Raw genomic sequence first — 24227 nt, 5'->3', positions numbered from 1 at the left:
GTTAGCCCACTCTATACGAAAGATGATGATGATGATGATGATGATGGAGATGGAGATCCCATATTCCACATCCTCCAGATCCAGGAACCCGGCTTCTGCAGCCTCTTGGCGATGGCACAAGTGCAGATTGCCAGCATTAGATGAAATATTTATATTGTCTATATGAATTGGAGGAGCCTACATAGCCGGTCAGGCAAAAGTTCACTTCTCGCAGCAGGATGCCATCGATGCCTGCAGACGAGTGACTAGAAGGCATAAATGAGGTCTTAACGATTAGGGAATTCTCTTTAAAATGTTATGGACTTAATATATATTTAAAGTTTGTTATGTGCTATACTATAAAAGGTAGTTTTGTTTGGTTTTTTATCATTTAAAGTCTTGATTAATTTTTGTTTTGGCAAGTATTCTGCTTATCCATCATACCCCAAGGATACCCTTTAATGTGGCAAGCAAAAAGATCAGGTAGCGGTGGCTACACAGAAGTGTCCAGAAGGAGAGATATGGTTACCATTTGGGCAGTCACGTTTTATTTAAATATATGCGCGTGCGGGCAGCTGCTCCTCTTTTTTATTTTGGGGCTTCGAGGCCCAATTCGATGAGTTGTCTCTGTTGTCTATCCTTTTGGCTACTGTTTTTTCACAATTTTTCCAATGCAAAAAAAGTGCCACAAATTTGATACAGCGATTCCCTAAGCTTGAATATCGACAAGTGTGTGGTGTGTCTGTAAATTATGACTCAAAAACCTTTAATTGCAATTTGCAATTGCTAACCAATTTTCATGTACAGAAAATTTGAAATTTCAATTACTTGAAGATCACGCGCAATCAGCACTCGTTGCAATTGCAATTGTTGCTGTCTAGGTCGTTTTCTGGGATGATTAAACATTTTGGAGGCGACGATGGCAACGATCCTCTTCCTGGAGCATCGCGTGATGCTGCTGGGAGCTCCTAATCTTGGTCAGAAGCTGCCTCCAAGGGAAGTTCAAATTGCAATTGTCTCAGGGTTAGGGATTCACTTGGGTTACCTTGACTTTACTAAATGGTTTGAGCAATCATTTGAAAAAATATTTCGAATATATTTTAGCGAGGAATCCCAAGGTTTTATACAATAATTTATGATAATTTATATTAAATGTTGTGATTCATATAGAGGAGGGGAAGTCTATAAAGCGATGGACATGAATAAGCAATATGAGTGTTGTGAATATTTATAAAGATGGAAGGTTTTGTATATTAACAGATAAATCTCTTATAAGATATAAGTTTTAAAAGCATTTCTTTAATATTAAAACATTTTTTAAGACTGCTTTGAACTGATTATTTTAGTTTATAGCCAAATATTTTTTAATATATATTAGATTAAATATTATTTGACAGAATGTACTTAAGATATATATTTTTTATAACTGTATACAAGTTAGATAAATAGTGTCAATATATTTTAAAGACCTTAAAATTAAAAATTTGTTAAAATTTAGGTTCCAGTATTTTCCTAAAATATATTTTTTTATAGGTATATACATTTAATTACAATTATATTACAAAGTTTTTACAAATTTCTAACAATATTAATAATACAAGTATTAATTTTAGGGGTATCAAATTAATACTTGTATTATTAACTAACTTATTACTAACTTATTATTAATTTTATAAAACAAAATAAAAATCCCCCTTTTCCATAGCGTATTTCCCAACTCGTTTTGATTCCTACTAAAAATATGCAACTTAGTTTATTTGCCAAGCCGCTTTTTGACACACTAGTTAACCGGGCATTATAATAATGGGTCTGGGGATTGTGGCTTGAACTGAGACTATGGCAATGGAGAGGGCTAAAAACAGGTAGCTGTTACCTTACCTTACCTCACTCGGCACTCGGTAGTCTCCCATTACATTTATTATTTATTAATAGCGTAATTTATTGTTTCATGGCATTCATGTGAACTTCATGGGTTATTGCTGTGCCACCTCCAGGAGCTGCAATCGCCACCGTTTGCCACCTTCCATCCTCCCACCACCCCAATTTCCACTCCCACCTCCCAAATTTCCACTCCCACTCCTACTGCCACTGCCACCACATCTTCTTATTGAATTAAACGACGACAAGCTCTCTTGGGTTGGCTTGGCCAGGTAACCACATCGATTGCCAAACGGGGCATTAGGTCGTCGCCAATTGTTAGACGAAAAATTGGCGCTACTTTGGCGAGACGCTGCCAACGTCTAAGACTACACAGGAAGAAAATAGGAGACTATTATGGATTTAGAAATAATTTTTAAACTGAAATAAATATAAAATATAATCAGAAAACAATTTTAAACAAGTTGCTTAAACTATGAGATATATGGTGGTGATTAAACATTGATTAATATATGAAACATATTAATATATAATCATAATTTAATATACATATACTTAAAAATATATACATAATGCAATTATTATTTAAGTGACACGAAGCAACGTTTTCTTATTGTTTATTAAACTCAATTAAATTAAATTAATCCCTATAATATATCTTTTTCTATATCTAATAGTTAAAAACTTATCCTAGGCTGACATGTTTCCTTTTTTAAACCCACATTTCCCCTCATCGTTTTCCTCAGTGTTTTCCCTTACCTTCGCCAGCAGCTCGACTCTTAAATTGCAGCAAAAGATTCTTAAAGTTAATGGCCCTTCATAAATTTTGTTATGAAATATGTGCGCATTGGTTTAATATGCCAACGAAGAGAGGAAAGCCGAAACTAACCAAGTGGAACGCCACAGACAGAGTCAATGGTGTTTGGTTTTCCCTGGAGAAAAGTTCTCAGCTCTGGGACGGTGTGCTGGGCATTTTCCGCAAGCCCGGGAAAGCCAGGCAAGTGGCATGACAATAAAAATTTACGATTGCTTTTATGGATTTACGAGGTTTTTTTTTTGTACTTGAGCTTCTGCGGCATCGTTGCCTTTTGCACGCGCTATAATTTGACGCTAATGAGTGTCAAAGTTGATAGTTTGATTTTTGGCAAATGGCATAATTGGTCATGGTTAGACAGAGGTGGAAGATGAGCCAAGTTGGTAGAAGAATTCTGAAAGTTTAAATGGAATTAGGGAGACTTTTATGTTGTTAAAGATTTAAGTGTTTGGCGAATTTATAGATTGATTAAATAAGAAAACTCTAGTCTGGTCTTTAAACACATATCTCTGTGTTACTGAATTTTTCTCTTCATCTCCCTATGAAACTTGTGGATTACTTCCTTAGGATTGTATTACACGGCTTAAAGATCAAAATAAGGTATTTTCTTACTATAAGAATTTAGATTTATTGAAAAGATGACCTTATTTTAAAATCTTAACTAATCTTAACTTACTATTTTTCCATAACTGAATCAGTTTCTTAAGTAAGTAACATAATAAACCCCATTCTCTATAAAATAAATATCATTACCCTCAATCAATGGGGATAATTTCGAATTGATCTTTTGATATTCATTATAACTAATTTGTTATCTTGGCCACATTCTATCTCCAATTAACTGAATTTGCGGATTGCACTCTTTATTTCCCTCCCAAATCAAAGACAGCTGCTGTTGGGTCGCTTTCACTCCTTGGCAAAGCTTGAAATCAATTTTATGACTGTGTTCTTCTCTTCCTTTGGCTGAACTCTGGCCCGGCATAAAGCAAATTTTCACGCAAAAGAAAATAAAAAGATAAAATAAAATCGAAAAAATCCAAGAGGATGCCTGCCACCGGACTGCATAATTTCACCGACTGCCTGCCCATTGTCGACGCGAAAAAAACTTTCATTGAATTAAACCCTAAAAATATGAAGCTTATCACAAATCAAGAAGCATTGGAACTTCATCACCTACTTTGAATGCTGGCTACCGCAACTCCCAAGTCCCAACTTCGAATCGGACTTCAGGTTTGACCCACTTACCTGGACAAACCACTGCAAAATGCAATATATATATACGAAAAAATATATATATGTGTGCCGGGAAGAAGCCGCCAAAAACAATTTACCAATTTATGTTGAACTGCGCCAAGGCGGTGGATCTGATCCGATCCAATCCAATCCAATCCGATCCGTTTCGTATCGCGATTCTTCTGCAGTCTTTCACTCGGAGTCTTCGTGGCGAAGCTTACACACTCGTTGACTCCATGGACTCCATCGACTTCTCTTGACTGGCAAATCACTAAATTTATATGTTTTCTGATTCAAAATATTTATTGCCAAACCGCTCACAAATCCAGGGGAGTTGCCCCCAAAAAAGGGCACCAAAGTGTTTTGGTCCCGGTTTCCTTCGTCTTCCTTTTGGGTTTTTTTTTTTTTTTTTTGTCGAAGGGAAGGAAGTCCCAAAGACGATGCTGGAGCTCCGTTCAAATTGCCTGCAAAAAAATAAAAATAAAATGGGGAGGAGGGACATTAAAATTCACCAAATGTATTTATTACGGCACCAAAAACCACCGCAGCACAACCAGAAAGTGATGCCCACATAATGGACAAAAGGGACAGACTAAAGACAGTTGAAGAAAATATATATAAAATAATTTATACATCATTTGCTAGTTTAGAAATTGGTTAAAAACAGTCTTACTTGAACTTTCTTTAAGTAAAATTTAATATAGATTTTCTCTCTCATTCAAAACCTTTTCTAAGATTTTATTTTTAATTTTTCCTGATTTAAAATACCCTTGAAACCCTTTCTCTCTGTGCACTTTTGGCCCTGGGCTTGCCCGTATCTTACACTTGGCTTGGCGGCATGTTTGCAGATTGATTTGCTGCGCCTTCAAGGTATCCGAGACACTTGCCAGACCGACCACGAAAGGGGAAATATATATATATACAAGAGAAAAAAAAATCAGCAGAAATCAATTGTAAGCAGCATTTAGTGAGCAATCAAAGGAGTTGGAGTCTAGTCCTGGTCCTAGGCAGGCAAGAAAAATATTTATTTCCACTGCCCCTGCAGCTGAATTATTTTATTTTGAAGCCGACGAATTCAATTAGAGACAGTGACTTGGTTTTTGCGCCTCCAGATTGGATTTAGTCGAGGATCCACGAGGAGAAGGAGGAGTGTGGAGCTCTTGGGGCAGGAGCGGATTCATTGAATTGCGTTGGCGCTGAGGGCGAGTCCTAAAAAAAGGAGAGGATCGGGTGCGGCATTCAGTTCTCCTCACGCAACTTTTCAGGGAGAGAAATTAGGATTGACTTTATAAAGTATTATGAAATTAATAAAATTTTTTTTAATTAAAAATATAATTTTCACTTGATTTTATTAAAACAAATCATAGTTTATTGTGTATAGAAGTAAATGATGATAAAATAAAAGATAGTTTATTGATTTAAAATGTAGTATGTTTTCCGTGTTTTTAAGTTAAATCTGTGAGCACAAAATTTTGTGATCTGATCATGTTATTATTATTATTTTGTGATATTATTCCTTATATAATATAATATAATTTATGTTATAATCGTAATATATTTCTCTCTGTGCAACGGATGAGCTCCTCCTCTCCGAGACAAGTGGAACAGGATGATGCCTTCCCTGGCTTTTGTTTCGTTAGTACTTTTAATTTGATTTAATTATATGCGCAAGTGATTGCTCCTCTCCTCCAAGGTTTATCTTCTGGGGGCGTGCAACATTTCTTCGGCTGAGCCCACTTTTTTGTTTATATATATATTTTTTTATATATACTTTATATGAACATTGGGGGGCTGCCACAATATTTCCACCTCCTGAAATGTGACGTATTTTGGGTTCGGTGCTTTTGCCTGAAAAATCACCGCTTTCGACTCTCATTTTGTGTGTGTTTTGTGATGATGATCGTTTCGCTATTGTAGCCTGAATCTTGAGGAGTGGCTTGTTAAATTTCACTTGCATGTCGGCAAAAGGCTCTCTTTTCCCCGAACCCCTTTCTCAAGCCCAAAAGAAAAGATTTCCCAAATCAAGGTGTTGGGCGTCGATTTATGCGCTTTTCACTTGTCTCGCGTTGGCGAGGTTTCTGGGGTTTTAGGAGGCGTTGCTCAAAGTTTAGGAAAAAGTTCGAAAATCTGGCAAAGAGAAAGATCCAAATCGTTGAAGAAAAATTAGCTGGGAAATAAACTGGCCTAGAAGTTATGGATTTAGGGATTGTTTTGATATAGAATATGGGTCAATTAAGTGGCCTGGGAAGAACGGAAAATATGATTTGTATCTTAATAAATTAACTAATAGGGAAATAAAAGTTTTAGATGATTTCAATGACACAGAAATGTCTAGTAATTGATTATATTTTGTTGTATTGTTTATAAATTGATAAATAACCTATATAATAATTTTATTATTAAATATTTGTGACAAGAATTAATTTTAATAGATCTATTTCACTATTTCCAAAGTTTCCTTCGATCATTTTATTATTTAAAAATCATTAAACTTGCATTACAAATTTCTATTTCCTGTCATAAATTATAGTAAACTCAATCCACTAACCTTAACTACTACTTAATCTCTAAATTGCTTTATTTTTCCTAACCAACAAATCATATAAATTACACTTTATTTTGAATACTTGGATATATTATTGTCAGGTTAGACAAATGACTTGGGTCATTTGTCAGCAATTGAACACATCAGACTGGGTGCAGTGAAAACTATGCCAATTAGATCTTATCTTTTGGACAGAAAAACAACAAGAAAAGACAACAACAAAAATAATACATCCTAACAAAAGTTGGAACAACGCTTTTGACATTTCTGCTGCTGCGGCCGAAGATCAACACGATTCCCGTACAGCAGCAATGATTTATCACCGACTTGAAGCAATCAACATACATAAAAAACCATAACAGATCATGCACCGGCGGAAAGAAACAAATCCACACAAATACCAAACCAAAAAAAAAGGCCACTAAACCACATAACTGTCTGGGGTTTCAAACCAACAAAATCTGAGAAATAACCAACGAAATACATATATATACAGACGACGACAGGTGATTAATTGTTTCAAACGCGTAGACGTTACTTAACGCTCCGTCAGTCAGTCAGTGAGTTTCGGGCTACAGGTTCAAAACTCAACCTATTCTCAAACTCGTAATGTCAAAATCTCCTCCGATTGTCAGTAAAACCATATATGGTATATAGTATCTGTGTGTTTGAGATCGAGTATTTTTTTTTTCTTTTGCGGCCAAGTGTCGAGGCGAGTGCGAGAACAAAACAAGTTGCATGTCTCAATGAATGAATAGACGAATAGTTTGAATCACCCAAGCACCTGAAATTCGAAACAAAGCAAAAAAAGCCAAATGCTCGTAACTCGTGAGCAATGACAGCGATTGGAAGTCATGTTTTTTTTTACTCTAAAACTACTAAAGAGGAGTGCGTGAGAATTGGATATTAGATTATATATAAAAACCTCCAAAAGATGCTGAAATATTAGAGAAAAAGTTAGCAAATATAATATAAATATTTAGAGACATTAAAATGTTATATTTCTTTTATAAATATAACTTTTAGAGCTATCAAAAATCAAGTATTGAGAACAAATCTTATTTGTTAGGAGCAGAAAATAGTATCAATTAAAACTAAAAGTTTCCTGTAGAAATATAAAATATTATCCTGAAATAAAATATATTCAAGACTTGAGAATCTCCACTCTTCTTGACACTCTTCGTGACACGTTACCATCTCTACCTTATTCTTAAGCAGCAGAAAATAGTATCAATTGAAGCTAAAAGTTTTCAGTAGAAGTACATTTTATATATAATTATTATATATATGAATAATTTTGTCATCCTGAAATAAAATATATTCAAGACTTGAGAATCTCCACTCTTCCTTCGTGACACGTTACCATCTCTACCTTATTCTTTAGCAGTAGGAACTATTATCAATTAAAGCTAAAAGTTTTCAGTACAAGTACATTATATATAATTATTATATATATGAATCATTTTGTTATCCTGAAATATATTATAATAAAGATTTGAGAATCTCCACTCCTCTTTCGTGTCACGTTACCATCTCTAACCCTTCTGGGCTCCACTTTGGCGTGCGTCTTGGCTCACCCAAAAAAGCCAAGAGGCTAAGAAAAACTATATATAAATAAAAAGAAGCAGAAAAAAAACGTATCTACGAACTTGAGCTTTGTGCTGGTGTCTGTGGCCATATGATCCACTGATTGCTTGATTATTATTTTGATTAATTAGCCAAGATTTGGCTAGTTCAAACTGCACGGCCCACGCCCGGAGTCTGAAATCTAACCATTGTGTGTGGTGACTGCCTCTCGCCCCGTCTTGGGTATTCTTATGATTGATTGAAGTTTTCTTTGATAACAGCTTACAATTGAGAAATTATTTACATGAGCTATAATTAAACTTGTTTGTTGTTGCCTGTCATTTGGATTTTGGATCGGAGTCTCGAGTCGCAAGTCTTGAGTCTGGTTTATTGAACCGCATCTCAGTTCAATTGAACCAAATGCGAATGATGATGGTGATGTTACCTCTATAAATAATCAGGAAATTGCTTTAGGGCCCTTGTCAGATGCTGTGAGTTGATTAGCCCGGTCATATAGTGTGTTTAGTGAGTGAGTTTGCGAAATGCACAACAAAAAAATATTGGAAAGAAGATGAGGCCAAGATGATGTCTTTTGGGTTTGGCAAGTGGATGGGGAGCTGAAATGGGCCTATGAATGGGTTTATTTTTGGAATATATATTATGATGATTTATCAAAAACACCTTTCTTCTAGAGCTTTCTTTATTTATTAATCCCTTTTCAATATGATATCCAATCTCTGTATTTTCTTTGTGTGCATTTAACCCCTTAATTTGGCAACACTTTCCGCTGAAATTGTGTCAGCTGTGTGGACTCATCCTCAAATTCGGCACCGAGTCACGATCCATTAGAAAGCTATATACTCGTAATCTTATTGCGCTCAACCTCAAGTTCGTACAGAAAAATAGTAGAAAAAAAAATCAATTCGACGACGGATGCGTGTCTTTTTCCATTGATTTAATTCGAAAATCGAATGAGACACGACTCTGGCCAAGCATTTGTCCAGCTTTTGAGGCCTTTTTTTGTTTGGTGCCAAATCCCTGGCCGGTTGGGGCCAGGAGGAACATGCAAAGTGACAGTGGCAAACGACGGTAGACGATTCCATATTTGGCCAAATTCAAATGCCATTAACACGTACGCCATTTGTCGGACTTTTAAGAAGGTTGCACTTGAAGAAAAATAATAGAAATATAAAGTAAAGAAAGCATTTCGATGATTAGGAACTTGACAAAATCATGGCTAAAAATTCTATAAAATCGTTTAAGGCACAATTCCCCTGCTTGTTATATTTTAAATTCATTTTTTATTCTTTAAAGAGTTTAATTGTAATTTTTCCAAGTGATTAACCCAAGTTGGGGGTTCATTTGTCCACCGTTTCCGCATTGGCTTCGTGTCGAAAGCCGGCCAGCAGCACGCATTTCCCTCCTCAGAGCCAAAAAGAGCGTTCGACATTTAACACTTGTAAATTTCTTTTTCTTTTCTTTTTTTTTTTTTTTTGAACTTTTCTGGCGGCGTTTCGTGTTTGTTCCGAATGGAGTTTTGGGAGCTGGAACCCAGGTTCGATTGGGGGATCGCATGGTAACCTGTCGTGATTCTTATTTTAATTTGCTTTGACTTGTGCGCCTTTTTCGGGAGGCGACTCTCTTGGATTTTGCTTTTGGGCCGGCTTTTTCTGGCCGACAGTTATTAGGCCTAAATGCAGAAGCGATGCGGCAATGTTTGGCTCATTAGCAGCGGGCCAAAAAGGTTTTCTTTTTATTTTTATTTTTTTTGCAATGGCAATTATAGAAAAGAGTTTTCTAGAAAACTATAAACTCTAATTGTAAAGATATCAAAAGTTAGCCGAGAGTATATATATATTTGGTTTATGTTTCAGACCTTACTATAACTTAACGCCAAGTTGGCCAAATCTAAGACATAAATTTCCAAACTTATCTATGCCAGCGGATCGTGAGCTTGTTTTTTCTGTGTTTTTTCGTAGCTCCGAAGTTTGCAGTTTTGGAGCTCCAAGCTGACTACATCTGACAAGTGTTAATTGAATTCATGTCGCTGGTAATCATAATAATAATAATAACAATATCATGTTGTGCTCGGTATCCCTCTTAACTCTGTGAGCGGCCCCGAAGACATGCGCGTTGCCGAGCTTTTGATGTTGGCACTCCGATGTCTTTCCATCCATTCTGTCTGCCCCGGCATCGTTATAAATTACTCAATTAATGTCAGCGTTTATGTCAGCGTACCGCCATATAGCCACCAAGACCGATCCAAGCCAGATCCAAGTCAGATCCAAGCCAGATCCTGGCCTCAAGTCTGGTTGTTTCCCCCTCAGGAAGATAGAGCAGGCGGCTGGCAGCACATGCAAGATAGTACACATAGATATGACATGATAATGGGGCATGTTTAGTGGCTGTCGTCGGTTTAATTAAAAACGGCTTTATGCATAAAACAAAAGTAACAACAAAAGGCACCCCAGACGGCTCAGCATTTTGGCTGACAAGTTGCGCAACTTGACACTTTGCAGCACGGGGGAGCAGGCTGTTCCCGAGCCCTTTGGAGCGGCAAGTTCGTTGCCTAAGTCTTTTGTTTTCGCTCCTCCGCCACTCTCGACACAAAAAACGTGCAAAATATGATTTTTTTTCTGCACTCTTTTTTTTAGTTTATTTTTACCCTTATAGTTTTTTTTTTTGTTGTTAACTACTGCTGCTGAAAGCAAAATGTCAATTTTGTTACTGGATGGCTTTTGTCTTTCTTGACGCCCTCTCAATGGCGACGACGGCGTCGGGTCGAACACCCACGCCCTCCAACTCCTTCTCTCAATCATATAATAAATACAATATATTCCTATACCGAAATACCCTTACAAGTTGTAGAATTTTGAATTAAATTAGGGTAATAAGTTAGTACTGAATATTTAGGCAAATATTTGAAAAGAATGTTTAGGAAATGTGTATAAAAGTGGGTTTATTAAGAGAAATATGATTACTTTTATATTACTTTTAGGATAATTTATTAATTAAAAAACTAATATCATAAATTTCGATTATAGTTTACAAAGTCCTTCTCTCAATCATATGATATATACATAATATTTCTATACTGAAATACCCTTACAAGTTGTAGAATTTTGAATTAATTAGGTTAATAATTTAGTACTGGAAATTGTATAGAAAATTTCGATAAATAGTTGAAAAGAATGTTTTGGAAAAGTGTGTAAAAATGAGTTTATTAAGGGAAATATGATTACTTTTAAGGTAATAAATGGATTTATAAACTTATATAACATATTTCGATTATAGTTAGCAAACTCCTTTTCTGAATCATAAAATATATACAATATTCCTATATAGAAATCCTCTTACAAGTTGTAGAATTTGGAATAAATTAGGGTTATAAATTAGTGCTGTAAATAGTACATCAAATTGAGATAAATGTTTTGAAAAATATAATTAAGAAATGCGTATAAAAGTGAGTTTATAAAGGGAAATTTTATTATTATTAAGGAAGTGTATTCATTTAAAATCTCATATAATACATTTTGACTATATATAACATTATAAAATATATTTAATGATAGGTTTAAACCTTTATCATAGATTCTCCATATATTCTTAGTTACTTAACCTTAGTTTTTCTTACCGAAAGAGCATTTTGCTTTCATTTTGCTTACCTTTCAAGTACTCTTATTGCTAGTGGAAACTAATACTTGGCACGGGCATAATTAAATCTTTTTTGCCTATCGCCTTTTTTGTGGTGCTGTAATAAGATAAATCCGATTTCAAATGTCTGCGGCAAGTGAAGCAAATAAAACAGGTAACAGGTTGCTCTGCAAATCCCATGTGCGGGTTGAACGCCCAACAATCGAAAGCCAAAGTTGAGAGGCGCTAAAAGAACAATGTGTCATAGCTATATACAATATTCATGGTATTTAAAAAAGAACTCTATATATATTCACATATATATATCTTTGTACATTCATTTTTTGTTGAAGCACTTAACGCGCTGACAAGTTGAAGCTTTGCATGGAGCGTGGTCAGGTTTTGGGCTGCCTCGTGGGGTTTTTTGAGTCTTGATATATGCTGTCTGTGTTGCCTGTTGATGGATTTCTTTTTCTTTTCTGGGTTCTTTTAAGTTTTCTTGAACAGACTTTCCGGTGTGGGTGGCCCACACAAACACACATACATATGGTGCAATTGTTTTGCCTCTGGCGCCTTCAAGTTCCATATTCGAGGCACAATTCGAACCGGAGTCACATTAAGTTTCCTCAAATTGCTTTTTTCTCGCTCTTAGATTAAGCTTATTTCCGTATTGAAGTTTTTCAGTTTGAGTTTCAGTTTGATTTCCAGCTAAAGTTAACTTTTGCGGTTTTGAATTAATTAAGTTCCTTAGCATATTTACCGAGCTTTATGGTTTATGATTCTTTCTGTGCGGTCGAACGCCAACGCACTCGAGTTTTACGTTTGAATTTGAATTTGAATTTCATAAAGCAAAGCGTATCCAAATCCAAATCGAAATCCAAGCGAGACAATGGTAATTATTAATAATGCAAATAATTATATCGATTCCATTTCAGGGGCGTTGTCTGCCTTGTGATTTTGTATGAAAAAGGTTCTCTTTCGGTCGGTTTCTGCTTTGATCACTTTGGCTCAGTGTGGGAAAAAAGTTCTCATTTTGGCTTTTTGCCACTTGATGGTGTTTTTTTCTGGTTCTTAGCTTGGTTTTTTGTTATGGCTAATTTGCCTGCGCTGCATTTTGGTTTGCCTTTTTGATTAATTTGACGTCGACGAGTGCACGGCATCGGATTTATGACTTGGCCGCTAACTTATTTTTGGTCAGTTTCCACTGAAGTGTTTGCGAGTGTGTTGTGAGTGTATTGTGAGTGTTCTGAGTGTGTGTCATGAGTTATGGTCAGCAGAGGATTGTGTCTTGCTCGTGGCTAATCATAGCTGTCAGTTCACTCCTCCGCCGATGGAACAAGGCTAGAACTGGGTCTCAGGAAGAGCTTAATTTATTAGAGCATGACTTTGGGAAAGATGCAAAAAAATCAAGAAAATAAATGGCTAAGAAAATAAGCTTAAATTAAATTTAATGAGGGATTTAAGTCTCAGGTAAAGGTATTTAAATTGAAGTTTAAAATGAGATAATTGATAAGCAAGAACTTTAAGAAGCCTTAACAAGAACTTATCTTAATAAGTTTAAAGAGATTTTTGCTTGTAAAATCTTTAATTTATATTTTCTTCTATATTGATTTCCTCCTCAAAACATATACATTTAATAAAACCATTTAATTCTCCATCAATTCTCCCCCTTTTTTAATACCAAAATACCTTATACATTGCCTAACCTGGCTAATCTAAGTAAAAGCCAAAATCGATTGGCATGCTCCATTGACTTGGCTTAAACGCTTTGTTGCCAGCTTTTAAATAACAACAAACAAGAAAAAAAAAAAACACAAATGATTAGATCTTAATACAGAAAATGGCGTTTACTCAACACACGATCAGCGCCACAACTCCGGTCTTGGGAATGATCATAATTAAATATTAATTTACACTCGGCGCGTTAAGCAAACAACACGTACAAAGCTTAGTGGCCATAAAAGCAACAAAGGCTTAAAAAATAATAACAGAAAAATAACAACAAAAAACCAATGGCGCTGTACAGCTGTTTCCATAATTTGTTTCATGTGCCGATTTAAAATTATTAAATATTAATGGCCAACGAGCGGCGAGAAACGTGTCTTGAATACCTTTAAAAAATTTAAATAATAATAAAACTTGGTTAATATTTTCAAAAAATCAATTTTGATAGGTGGGGGTGGGGGAAAAAATGCATTTAAAATGCATTCTGAACGATCGGAGATTAATTAAACTGCCACGGCAGGCCCCCGAAAAAAATTAGAAAAAGAACAGGGCGTGCTTTTTTTGGCCAAACAAAAGTCTTGGCCTCCAACCGACTGCCAATTAAGCCAACTCTGCACGTAGCCGCTATAAAGGAAACTCGAGCACATTTTCCGCTTCGTTTGTTGTTGTTTTTCTGTCTTTGATTTTTCCATTTTTCTTTGGTATTTCGTTGGACCATAAATTAGCGCTCTAAACGATTGCCTGGCACTTGTCACCCAGGTTTCCCCCTGCCTTGTCTAATTTAACCTTTGACCAAATGCCGCTACCTGGCATGCGTTCCACTATGACGGGGCGTGGCACCTGGAAACTTTAACCAAAAAACACAACTAAAAACCTCCCAAAAACGGCAGCACGCGCACCCGAAATCAAAGTCAAAGAACGAGTCACCTGAGGAAGGGGGCACTGTCCCCCCGGTTCTTGGGCGAGTGCTGTCTGGCAAATGCAATATGACTTTCAAGTGGCAAGTCTCTCCGGCTCCAAGCCACGGTTTCCTAATAGACCAAAAAAGCTACCGCTTGGCCAGGTCGAGAGCGGAAGCAAATAGCAGGGAAAACGAATAGGAAGATACCCTAAAGTAAATATTATAACAATTATTGCTAGTCTTGTATATCATTTTATTTATCATTATTAATCTTTATAATTTGTATGGAGTTTAATGGAATTTAAATTCCTAATGAAATCTTAAATTTAAAGAGATGTTCAGAATATGGTTTCTAAATAGAAAATGAGGGAAAAATCCAAAAGACTTCAAATTGATGAATAATATATTTAAAACTTTGAGTAACATATGTGTTTCATAAATAGAAAATATTTTTCTTAGAGCAAACAGTAAAATATCACCAAATATATTAGGTTAATGGATTTCTTTATAAAATTCTTGCAATTAAATGTTTAAATTAACTTCTAATTACTAACCAGCAGTCAGGAATTAAAAGGTTTGGATTAAAACGTTTTTCAAATATAGTTTCCGAATAGTAAATAGGAAAAGCAAATTCAAAAGAGTTGAAATTTATGATAAATATATATACAACTTTGAGAATAATGAGTGTTTTATAAATATAAAATAATTTTCTTAAAGCAAATTGAAGCTCATCACTGCTCCTATTGCAATAGCTATAGAATTTTATAATACATTTTATTCTATTTCTAATTCTAATTTTTTATTCTCATCAAACCTCCTTAAACTATCCATTAAACCTCTCATTCTTTATAGAGTATACTATGCTCTATGAACAAAAAGTAAAACTGGAAGTTGTAGAGCGTTAGAAACTGCGTGGACGGCATTTATAATAATGCGAGTGAGTTGACTTGGCTCTCGATGGAGATGAAGGGTGGGTGGGGCCTTTAGCTCCAGTTGGCTTTTAGGATATATATATATATATATATATATATAAAGTAAGGTGCGGCTGGGTTCTGCAGTGCGGAAAAGCGGAAAAAAGTCGCGGCAACTCAGTCGCAAAACTGGAAGAAACGCGTTTAATTGAACTCGGCCTGGAAAAAAGGCCTGCTGGGGGCTGCCCACTAGCGCCATCTAGCTGCGTGCGGCTGCACCACAAGCCGGCTTTTATTTATATTTTTTTGTTGGTGATTTTTGTTTTTTTGGATTTTGTTGAAAAAAAATCGATGATTCATCGTATGGTTTGTTGTTTTGAGTGGATTTCGCCAACTGCAGCAGACCCACAAAAATACTAGACGTTTGGCGGGCACTCAAAGAAATTTGGGGGTGAGTTAATAGTTAACAAATAAAATTGTAAGAAAATAGTTGAAATAGTAAAATAGTTGGAAAATAAATTACAAACTATTAATTATTAATAGAATTATAATCTATAATAATGGAATTACAGTCTCCATTGAGTTAGGAAATCAGAAATTATTACAACCTTAAGGAGTTTTTATAACTATTTTGCAGTATTTTTTACAATATTTATACCCTTGCAGGGTATTATAATTATATTTTAAAGCTTGAAACTAAGTAAAGCAATCATTTCCGACCGTTTAAATCATATATATTCCTTATTAGCATCAACAACCCTTTCAATCTAGACATCTTAGGCAGAAAAATAACTTTTCTCAAATTTTTTAAGGGGTTTCTCATTATAATGAAAAAATAACCAAAATTTTAATTTTTAAAAATTTTAAATACCGTATGCAGATTTATTAACCCACAAAAAACTAACATTGGAAAGCTTTCCGAATTAAAAATATTCTTTTTTTTTACTGAATTACGAGTTTTAAAAATTTTTCAATTTTCCAAAAATTTTCATATAAAAATCTCGATAAATATCTATTCAAAGAATACGAATTTATTGAGCTTCAATTCTATAATTTAATTGCAGACTGCAAGAGTATACAAACTTCGGACTCTTGCTTTTCTACTTTTTTATAATATAGTTAGTAGTTTTTGCATATTCTTTTATAAAATATTTTATATAAAGATTCCTGCTACTGCAAATAATCTCTAATTAGTATTTATTTTTTCTTTGAACATTTTTTCTTGTCTACATTTTTTCTTCGAGTGTATTGCTTTTGTTGGCGCTTGCCGCCTGCTGCTTTTGTTGATGTTGCTAGTTGCTGTGTTGCTGTTGTTGTTGCTGCTTTTGCCGGTGACGCAGTCGCAGTTGCAGTTGCAGTTGCAGCTGCGCCAATTCTCCTCCGTTTTTTTTTTTGCCGTTTGCATTTCGGCGCTTTACGTTCAAAACAATTATTATTCTGGCAATTAATTTTGATTTAAGCAGCGATTTTCAATAGATTTTTATACATATAAACGGCTATATATGTATATATATATATTATGGTTTTCCTTATTTCTTTAAAACCCCCCCATTGGTAACCATTGATGGTTGAATGTCTCGATTTTGTGGAGTTTTCCATGGTGCAATGACACCTACGAAGACTTGCAGAGATTGCATCTTTGAGATTGCAGTTCAATTCGAAAGGTGCATCCGAGAGATGCGATTCGATAAAGTTGAATATAAATTTAGAGCGTCAGAGAAGTGAGAGTGTTAACTTTATTTTATAATAAATTCCTTTTTGTAGTTTCGTTTTTTTCTTCTTTTTTATTCATTAAAAAAATAATATAAATAAGTGTATGCAAATTACTGGCTTCCTTCAGCATATTTACATAGCTTAAATCATAATTATTAAATTAAAATATATTATAAATATAAATTATAATGTTGGTTATATTAGTTATATGGTTTTATTCTGTGGCACCATTTCGATTTGTACACGAATAATTATTAACAACAATTTATAATACAAGGAATTGTCAACGAAAACAATCTGCAACAATGGAAACCTAAACCTAAAGCTACTAACTTTTATAGTGATTGGTTAAATATTTAAGGGGAATTAATTAAGGGAATAATAATGCTAAATAAATACATGTTTTATTGTGATAAACTAGAGACCCTAAGTGGCAATATAATTGCGCTGACTAATTTTTGGCACTGACTTTTTCCCTGATTCTGACTTGGTATAACTTTGGCTAAAACTTGAGCTGGTTTTGTGTGTTTGTATGTAATAAATATTAGTTAATATATAGCTTGTGGTGGTGGCATGGGGTAATCCCCGGTCTCCTCCTCCTCACCATTGCTGCTACCCACGCTGCCGGCATAGTAAACCTGATGAGGATTATGACCCTCCTCGTAACCCTGAAGATGCTGCTGTAGCTGCTGCTGATCGAAGCCACCTCCGGAGGTGCCACCCGATGGACCCTGCTCACTGTGGCAGCCACTCTGCAAATGCTTGGCCAGCAGGGACATCCGTGAGAAGGACTTGGTGCAGGTGGGGCAGGAATACTTCTTCACATCCGAGTGGGTTTGCATATGAGCCCGGAGATTAGAACGATCTGCAAAGGCCCTATTGCAGTGCTGGCAACTGAAGGGCTTCTCACCCGTGTGGGTTCGAATGTGTCCCTGCAGAAGCCAGGGTCGCGAGAAGGCCTTGCCACAAATGGGGCACTTGCAGGGCAACGTGTGGGTGCGAATGTGCATCTTCAAGGCACCCAAAGAGACATAGGTCTTGTCGCAATTCTTGCAACTGAAAACCTTCTTCACCTGGTTACCCTCCGCCGAGGGACAGTGGAACTGCTGATGCTTGGACAGGCCAGAGTAGGTGGAGTAACTCTTGCCACAATCCTGGCAATGGTATCTCGGTACACCCACCGGCTTTTGCATACTTTGAGCTGAGGCAGCATTTGCTGCCTGAATTAAAGCCGAAGCCTGATCCGTGCAGAATTCTGTTTGATCCACAATGGGTCCAGAGCCACCTGGTTGACTTCGGATGATCTTATACTCGGTGCTTTCGTAGGCATGAGTCTGTTGATGCTTCACTAAACCTGCATAGGTGGAGTAACACTTGTTGCACTGCTGACACTGATAGTACAGATCGTTGCTGCTCTTGATCTTTAGGGGATTGTGTTCTTGGTTCTCCTGATCCTCTTCCATGTCCTGTGGCGGCAGAGGATGCACAGGATGTTGCTGCTGTTGCTGCGGTGCCATGTGCTGCATGCTAAGCAGAGCTCTTGCCACATTCTGCAGATTCATATTCTCGCTGAGCACTCGCCTTTGGGTCACCGAAAGATCCTCGGGTTCGGTGAGAGGTGTGGGTGGGGGATAGTACATTGGTGGTTGGGGTACAGGAACCATTTCCTCCTTAATTGGTTGCATCTTCATGCAATCCTCGTACTCTGCTATGCTTTTGAGCAAATTATTATTGTAGTTCCGGAGGGGAAAGTCCTGCTCGGTGGGTTCTACTTTGATTATGGTTGAAGGTGACTCTCTGGCATAGCTTAGGGGAATTTGCTGCTCTGTTTCGGCTTGGGGTTCTGTCTCTGTTTCGGGTTCCATGACCTCCTCCTCCGGGGGCAGCTCAAATTCCCCATAACCCAAGCGTGCCAAACTCTTGGCTATTTCCTCGCGGGTAAAGACATCGGGGAAGGCACGTGCTATCTCCCGGGTCTCCTCCCAGATGCGGCGTGCCAGCTGCTCCTTGGTCTGATTCATGGCTGCATCAAAGCGACGCCTTAGTTCCGTGGGCACAGCCTGTGGTTCCGGTTCCTCTTTCGAGGACCAATGAGGTTCAAGGGGAACAGCTGCCGAGGCTACACTCAAGTCCACGGGTCCTTCGTCTGGAAGGAAAAAGGATTTTAAAGTTTAGTAAAGGAAATATTAAAGGGAAATTATATTAAAAATCGATAATTAAGGAGGAGATGTATAGAATAATTGTTGGTTTATATTAAATCTTATATATTTTCACGAAAATAATAGTAATTCAAGTAGAAATTTAGAACTTCACAATTGAAAAGGATGTATCGATAAGAAAAACCCAATGTATCAATCTTTAATTGTTTATCCTTTAAAATCATTATCATATCACTATAATCCCTATAAGAAAACCTACCGTGACTTAAGTGATCCTCTTGATAGGACTCCTCCACCATTATCGGACGCTTTTTGAGCGGACAGCGGCTGTACTTGAGTTTATCCATGATTCCTGTGTGTGCAATTCCAAGTAAAACTGATCACTGATCACTGATCACTGGGTAATGATTCACCGATCTCTTGCTCTGATATTTGATACCGATAATCACTGTTCACTGCGAATCACTGATCACTCATTTGACTCTACGCGTCTCGATCGTCAGGGGTTCCTTGCTCGAATGATGCAACCCGGCGAGGATCACTTCGGTTTTATAGACTCCCTATTCAACCCCCTTTGGAAGGATCGCAGGATCGCAGGACTCCGATCAACCCCCTTTTTTGGGCAAAAGAGGATCTTGACGGCTCTACCTACTTCCGAATGTGACACGGGGGATTCTGTGATTCTGTGAATCAACCCCGAGAATCACCACGAGCCAAAATCCCACAGCTGTGCGTTCATTGAACGCTGATCCAGCTGCCGATGCTGCCGGTGCGAGAGGGATGAACTAATACTGGAATATGTGTGAGGGAGCAGGAGGTAACATTTGGCACCGCCAACAAATCTGTGTGGAAAAAAGCAAGCACGTGCCACAAAAGGCACTCTCTTTGCTCCCTCTCTCTCTTTCTCTCTGAGCGATCGCCACCAGCTGCCTCTCTGTGCCAGCTCGTATTTCCCCTGATTTTTAATGGTGTGAGTGAGCGGCAGCTGGTGGCGAGCTTATTATATACACACATACACACGCACACACCTGGACAAGAGCAAGTTTATTTATAAAACTCTTTTAGAGTTCCGCCTCACATCGATCGTGTCTTGCTATATACCTTAGACTCTCTTCTACGGCAGGTGCTCTTTGGAGCTTCGTTAAGAGAGAGAGAGAGAGAGAGGGAGAGAGAGAGGTAACCCCAAGCTCTTGGCGCTCTTGTTTCAGCTCCCAATCGTACCCCAAGATCATTTAAGAGATCGCTCTTAAGAGGATTGGCTCTTTTGGAGATCATTTTGGCTAAGCTGATTACTCCGTTGATTCGGGTTAATCAATTGAATGATACTAAGCTTGGCTTAAATTATCGGATTTTCCACTGAATGAATTCTACAAGTGATCGTGGCTTCACTTTCCACAATATTTGAGTAAAGTCAGAAAACCCCAAAAGATTTCAAAATTAATGAAAATCAAAAATTAATATTGAAGAATATAAATAATCCTCTTAAGAACGGAAAGGAAATTGGTATATTTTAATGAGAAATTTAAGTGATCCTCATTTTATTAGAAGTTTTCGAGTTGTAATTTTATTTAATTGCAAGGCTTACCTTGGTTAAATATTGATTAAATATGTTGAATCAATTTGTTTTATTTATTAGCATTAAAAATATGGTTTAATCTTTCATAACATTTATTAAATTATATTTTATTTCATTAAAAAAAACCGGATTTTTATAATGAGAAAGAGTAATTATTTGTATACCCTTGCAAGGTATTATAATTTCAATCAGAAGCTTGAAAACCACTGAAGGAGTCATTTCTGACTCCATAAATTATGTATATTATTAATCAGCATCAACAGCCGGGTCGATCTAGCCATCTCCCTCAGAAAAAATATGTTTTTAATTTTTTCAACATTTTTTAAGTGGTTACTTTGACAAAACTGACAACAAAAAAACTGTCAAAATTTGTAATTTTTATAAATATTAAATAGAGTATGCAGATTTATTAACCTATTAAAAACTAACATAAGAACGTTTTCCGAATCAAAATTAATTTATTTTTAGCTAAGTTATGAGTTTTTTAAAATTTGATTTGACTAAAAAATAGTCATATAAAAATATAGATAAATTTTGACTCAAAGAATGGTCAGAAGCTTGTAAATCAGTGAAGGAGTCATTTCCGACTCTATAAATCATATATATTATTGATCAGCATTTTAAAGCGAATCGATCTAGCCATCTCCGGCAGAAAAAAATTTTTAGAATTTTTTTTTCAATTTTTTTTGACCATTTTTTAATAAATTGTAAACAAAAAAATTGACAAAAAATTTTATTTTTATAAATTATAAATTGAGTATGCAGATTTTTTTAGCTAGTAAAAACTAATATAAGAAAGCTAACCGAATTGAAATTAATGGTTTTTTCGCTGAGTTATGAGTTTTTTAATATTTGATTTCTCGAAATAATTGACATAAGCTTACTTATGATCGATTTTCGGTTTGAACCTATAATTAAAATACCCCCCGTTCGGAATTCTTAACGGATTTCAATAAGGATTTCTTTTGTGCAAGATCAAGCACTAAGCTTTCCTATTGATCTCTATCGACAGGATCCTATCCTGCGGGGCAGCTGGCAAAACCTGAGCACGTGACATTGGCTCCGCCATTAAATTGAGCACAACAATGCAGTTCCCACTTAGATTCAGTCCGCAAAAATATTAATCACCGGGACAAACAACACGGCGAATCTCTAAGGTAAATCAACCTTTTCCCCTGGACCATTGTTCCGGTCCTCCTCCATCCTCATCCTCCTCCTGTTAAATAGGTGCATTCGGGCAGGAAAACAAACCCCCGGCGACCATGAAATTTTGTTCGATATTGCCATCTGGCAAAAGGATCTCTCTTCCTCCACCATGGGCACATGCCCATTTTTTGGGGTGGAAGTCCTACCTGGCGGTAGTCCTACCTGGTCGAGATCCGTAGTGCCTTGGAATGCGCCAAATGTGCCGGAGAGGGAGGGAGGTTCGTGCAAATCTACCTGGCGCAGTTTGTGTCCCACCCCAAAAAGAAATATATGTATATATATCCACAGCATCTCACCAGACAAATCTCCGGCGGAGTAATGCCGCTGGTGGTAAATGGTGGTGGAACTGCAGTTTCAGACATTATCAACCCCTCCGCGTCTTGCAAGGAGGAAGGATCACCCCCAGGTCCACATCTGCCCTGTCTGACACGTACCACAAGGAAGTGATTTTTGTCTTCAAGTCCTTGCAGTCCTTTGCAGTTCTTATAGTCCTCAAATACCATTTTATTTGGCGCCAAAAAATCCTTGTAATGGAACCGGTGTGTTCAGTCGGGAGAGATCTATTTTTGTATACGTGATCCTTGTCACAACCAACAATAGTTTTTGATCATCAATAGTTTGTATGGAAAAGTGCATTTGAATTTTAATTAACTGCTATCCTGATTGTGTTTAAATGGTTCTTTGGTGTTGAATTGAATGGGATGATGGGTTAGGTGATATTTGGTAAAGATATTGCTTTTAAATCGGAGAATAAATTAAAGTTTAAAGGAATTTAAAGGATATTTGTTTACTATTATTATCTAAATGGATCTTTGATTGTAATTTTGTCAGAGAATCCTTAATTAAGCTTCATTTTAAAGATCGAGTACTTAGAAACAAGGTTTTAAAATCAAAATATAATATTAAATAAACTCTTCAAGTCTTTAGTAAAGAAAATCTTTGAATATATTAAATACGTTTATGTTTAAATAAGACTATTAAAATATATATTAAGAGGTAAAAAGTAAGTACATTATACAGCGAATCTTTCATATATGATTGTAACTTAAGAATCATTTATTGTATAAGCTTAAAATCAGCTAAAGATAACTTCTTCTTTATAATTTATTCATTATAAAGTGCCCTTTTCCTGTACCTGCTCGCAATACCGAACTTGAACTTCAGGTTGCCCTTCAACTTTGCCAAGAACAACACTCAAATAAATAAATAAAAATAAGTGAAAATAACCCCCAAAAAGGATGTTTGTCATTGATAAGAAAATTCAATTAAGCTCTCCCCATAAAAATATATACATATATCTCAAAAGATATTTGCAAGTGATTCAGAGCTTGCCAAAATGTGTGCGGTTGGCAACTAATAAAGCGGCAGATATTTCATTTTTATGATGTCTCAACATTGCATTAACATAAACGCTGATGCTAATCTCTTTTTCCCATGAAGCTCGAGATTCGTGGCGAACTGAAAGAAACATAAACAATTTATTATCATGATTCATTTATGAAAATAAAATCACAAGCTTTTGGTGGTTATTAGTTGAAGATGAGAGCGACAAAGCTACCGATCAGCGATCGATCGATCTATCTTTCCAATGCCAAGCGGGTGGTCCCACAAAAAACAAACTATAATAAGACACTGGGAGAAAAATGTGTCAAATTTTGGGAAATTGATGAAGGAAAACTTTAAAAAAAAGTATATAAACCAAGATGAACCTACCTAAAATGTTATAGTTCCTTAGAGAAGATACTTAAGCTTTAAGATACTTTTGTGTATCTGTTTATTGTGGCTTTATGTAATATCTTTTGTATCTTTTAATTATTTATTGATATTATATATTTTTTGCATAATTTTATTTATTTTTTAATATTTTATGTATCTTATGTTATCATTGATCTTAATATATCATGTGTATCGATTTTATTAACCCTTTAAATACTATATAATATAATAGATATATAACATACATGATACAAAATATAGAAATTCAAGTCAAAACTGATTAAAATGCCTTAGTATTGGTTTTCAATTTATAAAAAGTTGTATTTCAAACATTTCTCCTTGTAATTATTTATTATTTTGTAAGGCTAATAGTTCATTTTTGTATACCATTCCCATTTCTCTCTCATTTCTTTGAGTGTAAAACCACAAAAGTCTAGTCACAGACTAAGCTTCTTCCCAGCAGATTAATATCTCAAGAGCGCGTTTTAATTAGTGGCGATGAAGTCGAAACTTAATTTATTGTCACTCGAACTAATGAAACACGCCTTGGAGTCCAGTCTAACCTTAAAGGGGACCCCACATAATTGACCAATTTGTGGAGGGTCTATATGTTATATGTTATCTTACCCAAAGAACCCCAAAAGCGCACACGCTGTCAATAAAACAAATTAG

At 36.1% G+C, this 24227-nt stretch overlaps 2 protein-coding genes across 2 annotated transcripts in view; one reads left to right on the top strand and one right to left on the bottom strand.

The window, feature by feature from the left end:
* kek3 (leucine-rich repeat, immunoglobulin-like domain-containing kekkon 3 protein) overlaps positions 1-24227 on the top strand; it is a 238020-nt gene that overhangs the window by 18058 nt on the left and 195735 nt on the right. The gene's annotated exons all lie outside the window — the stretch shown is intronic.
* wor (worniu) lies at positions 17447-19404 on the bottom strand. The gene is made up of 2 exons (XM_020950434.2): positions 19317-19404; positions 17447-19044 (listed from the first exon to the last, which is right to left on the bottom strand). Exons 1-2 carry the CDS (start codon positions 19402-19404, stop codon positions 17447-17449), a joined length of 1686 nt encoding a protein of 561 aa, XP_020806093.2.

The sequence above is a fragment of the Drosophila serrata genome, unplaced genomic scaffold (assembly GCF_035046125.1).
Source record: "Drosophila serrata isolate PLE 108 unplaced genomic scaffold, ASM3504612v1 contig_240, whole genome shotgun sequence".
Taxonomy (NCBI): domain Eukaryota; kingdom Metazoa; phylum Arthropoda; class Insecta; order Diptera; family Drosophilidae; genus Drosophila; species Drosophila serrata.
This window is presented reverse-complemented; position numbering and strand designations above follow the sequence as displayed.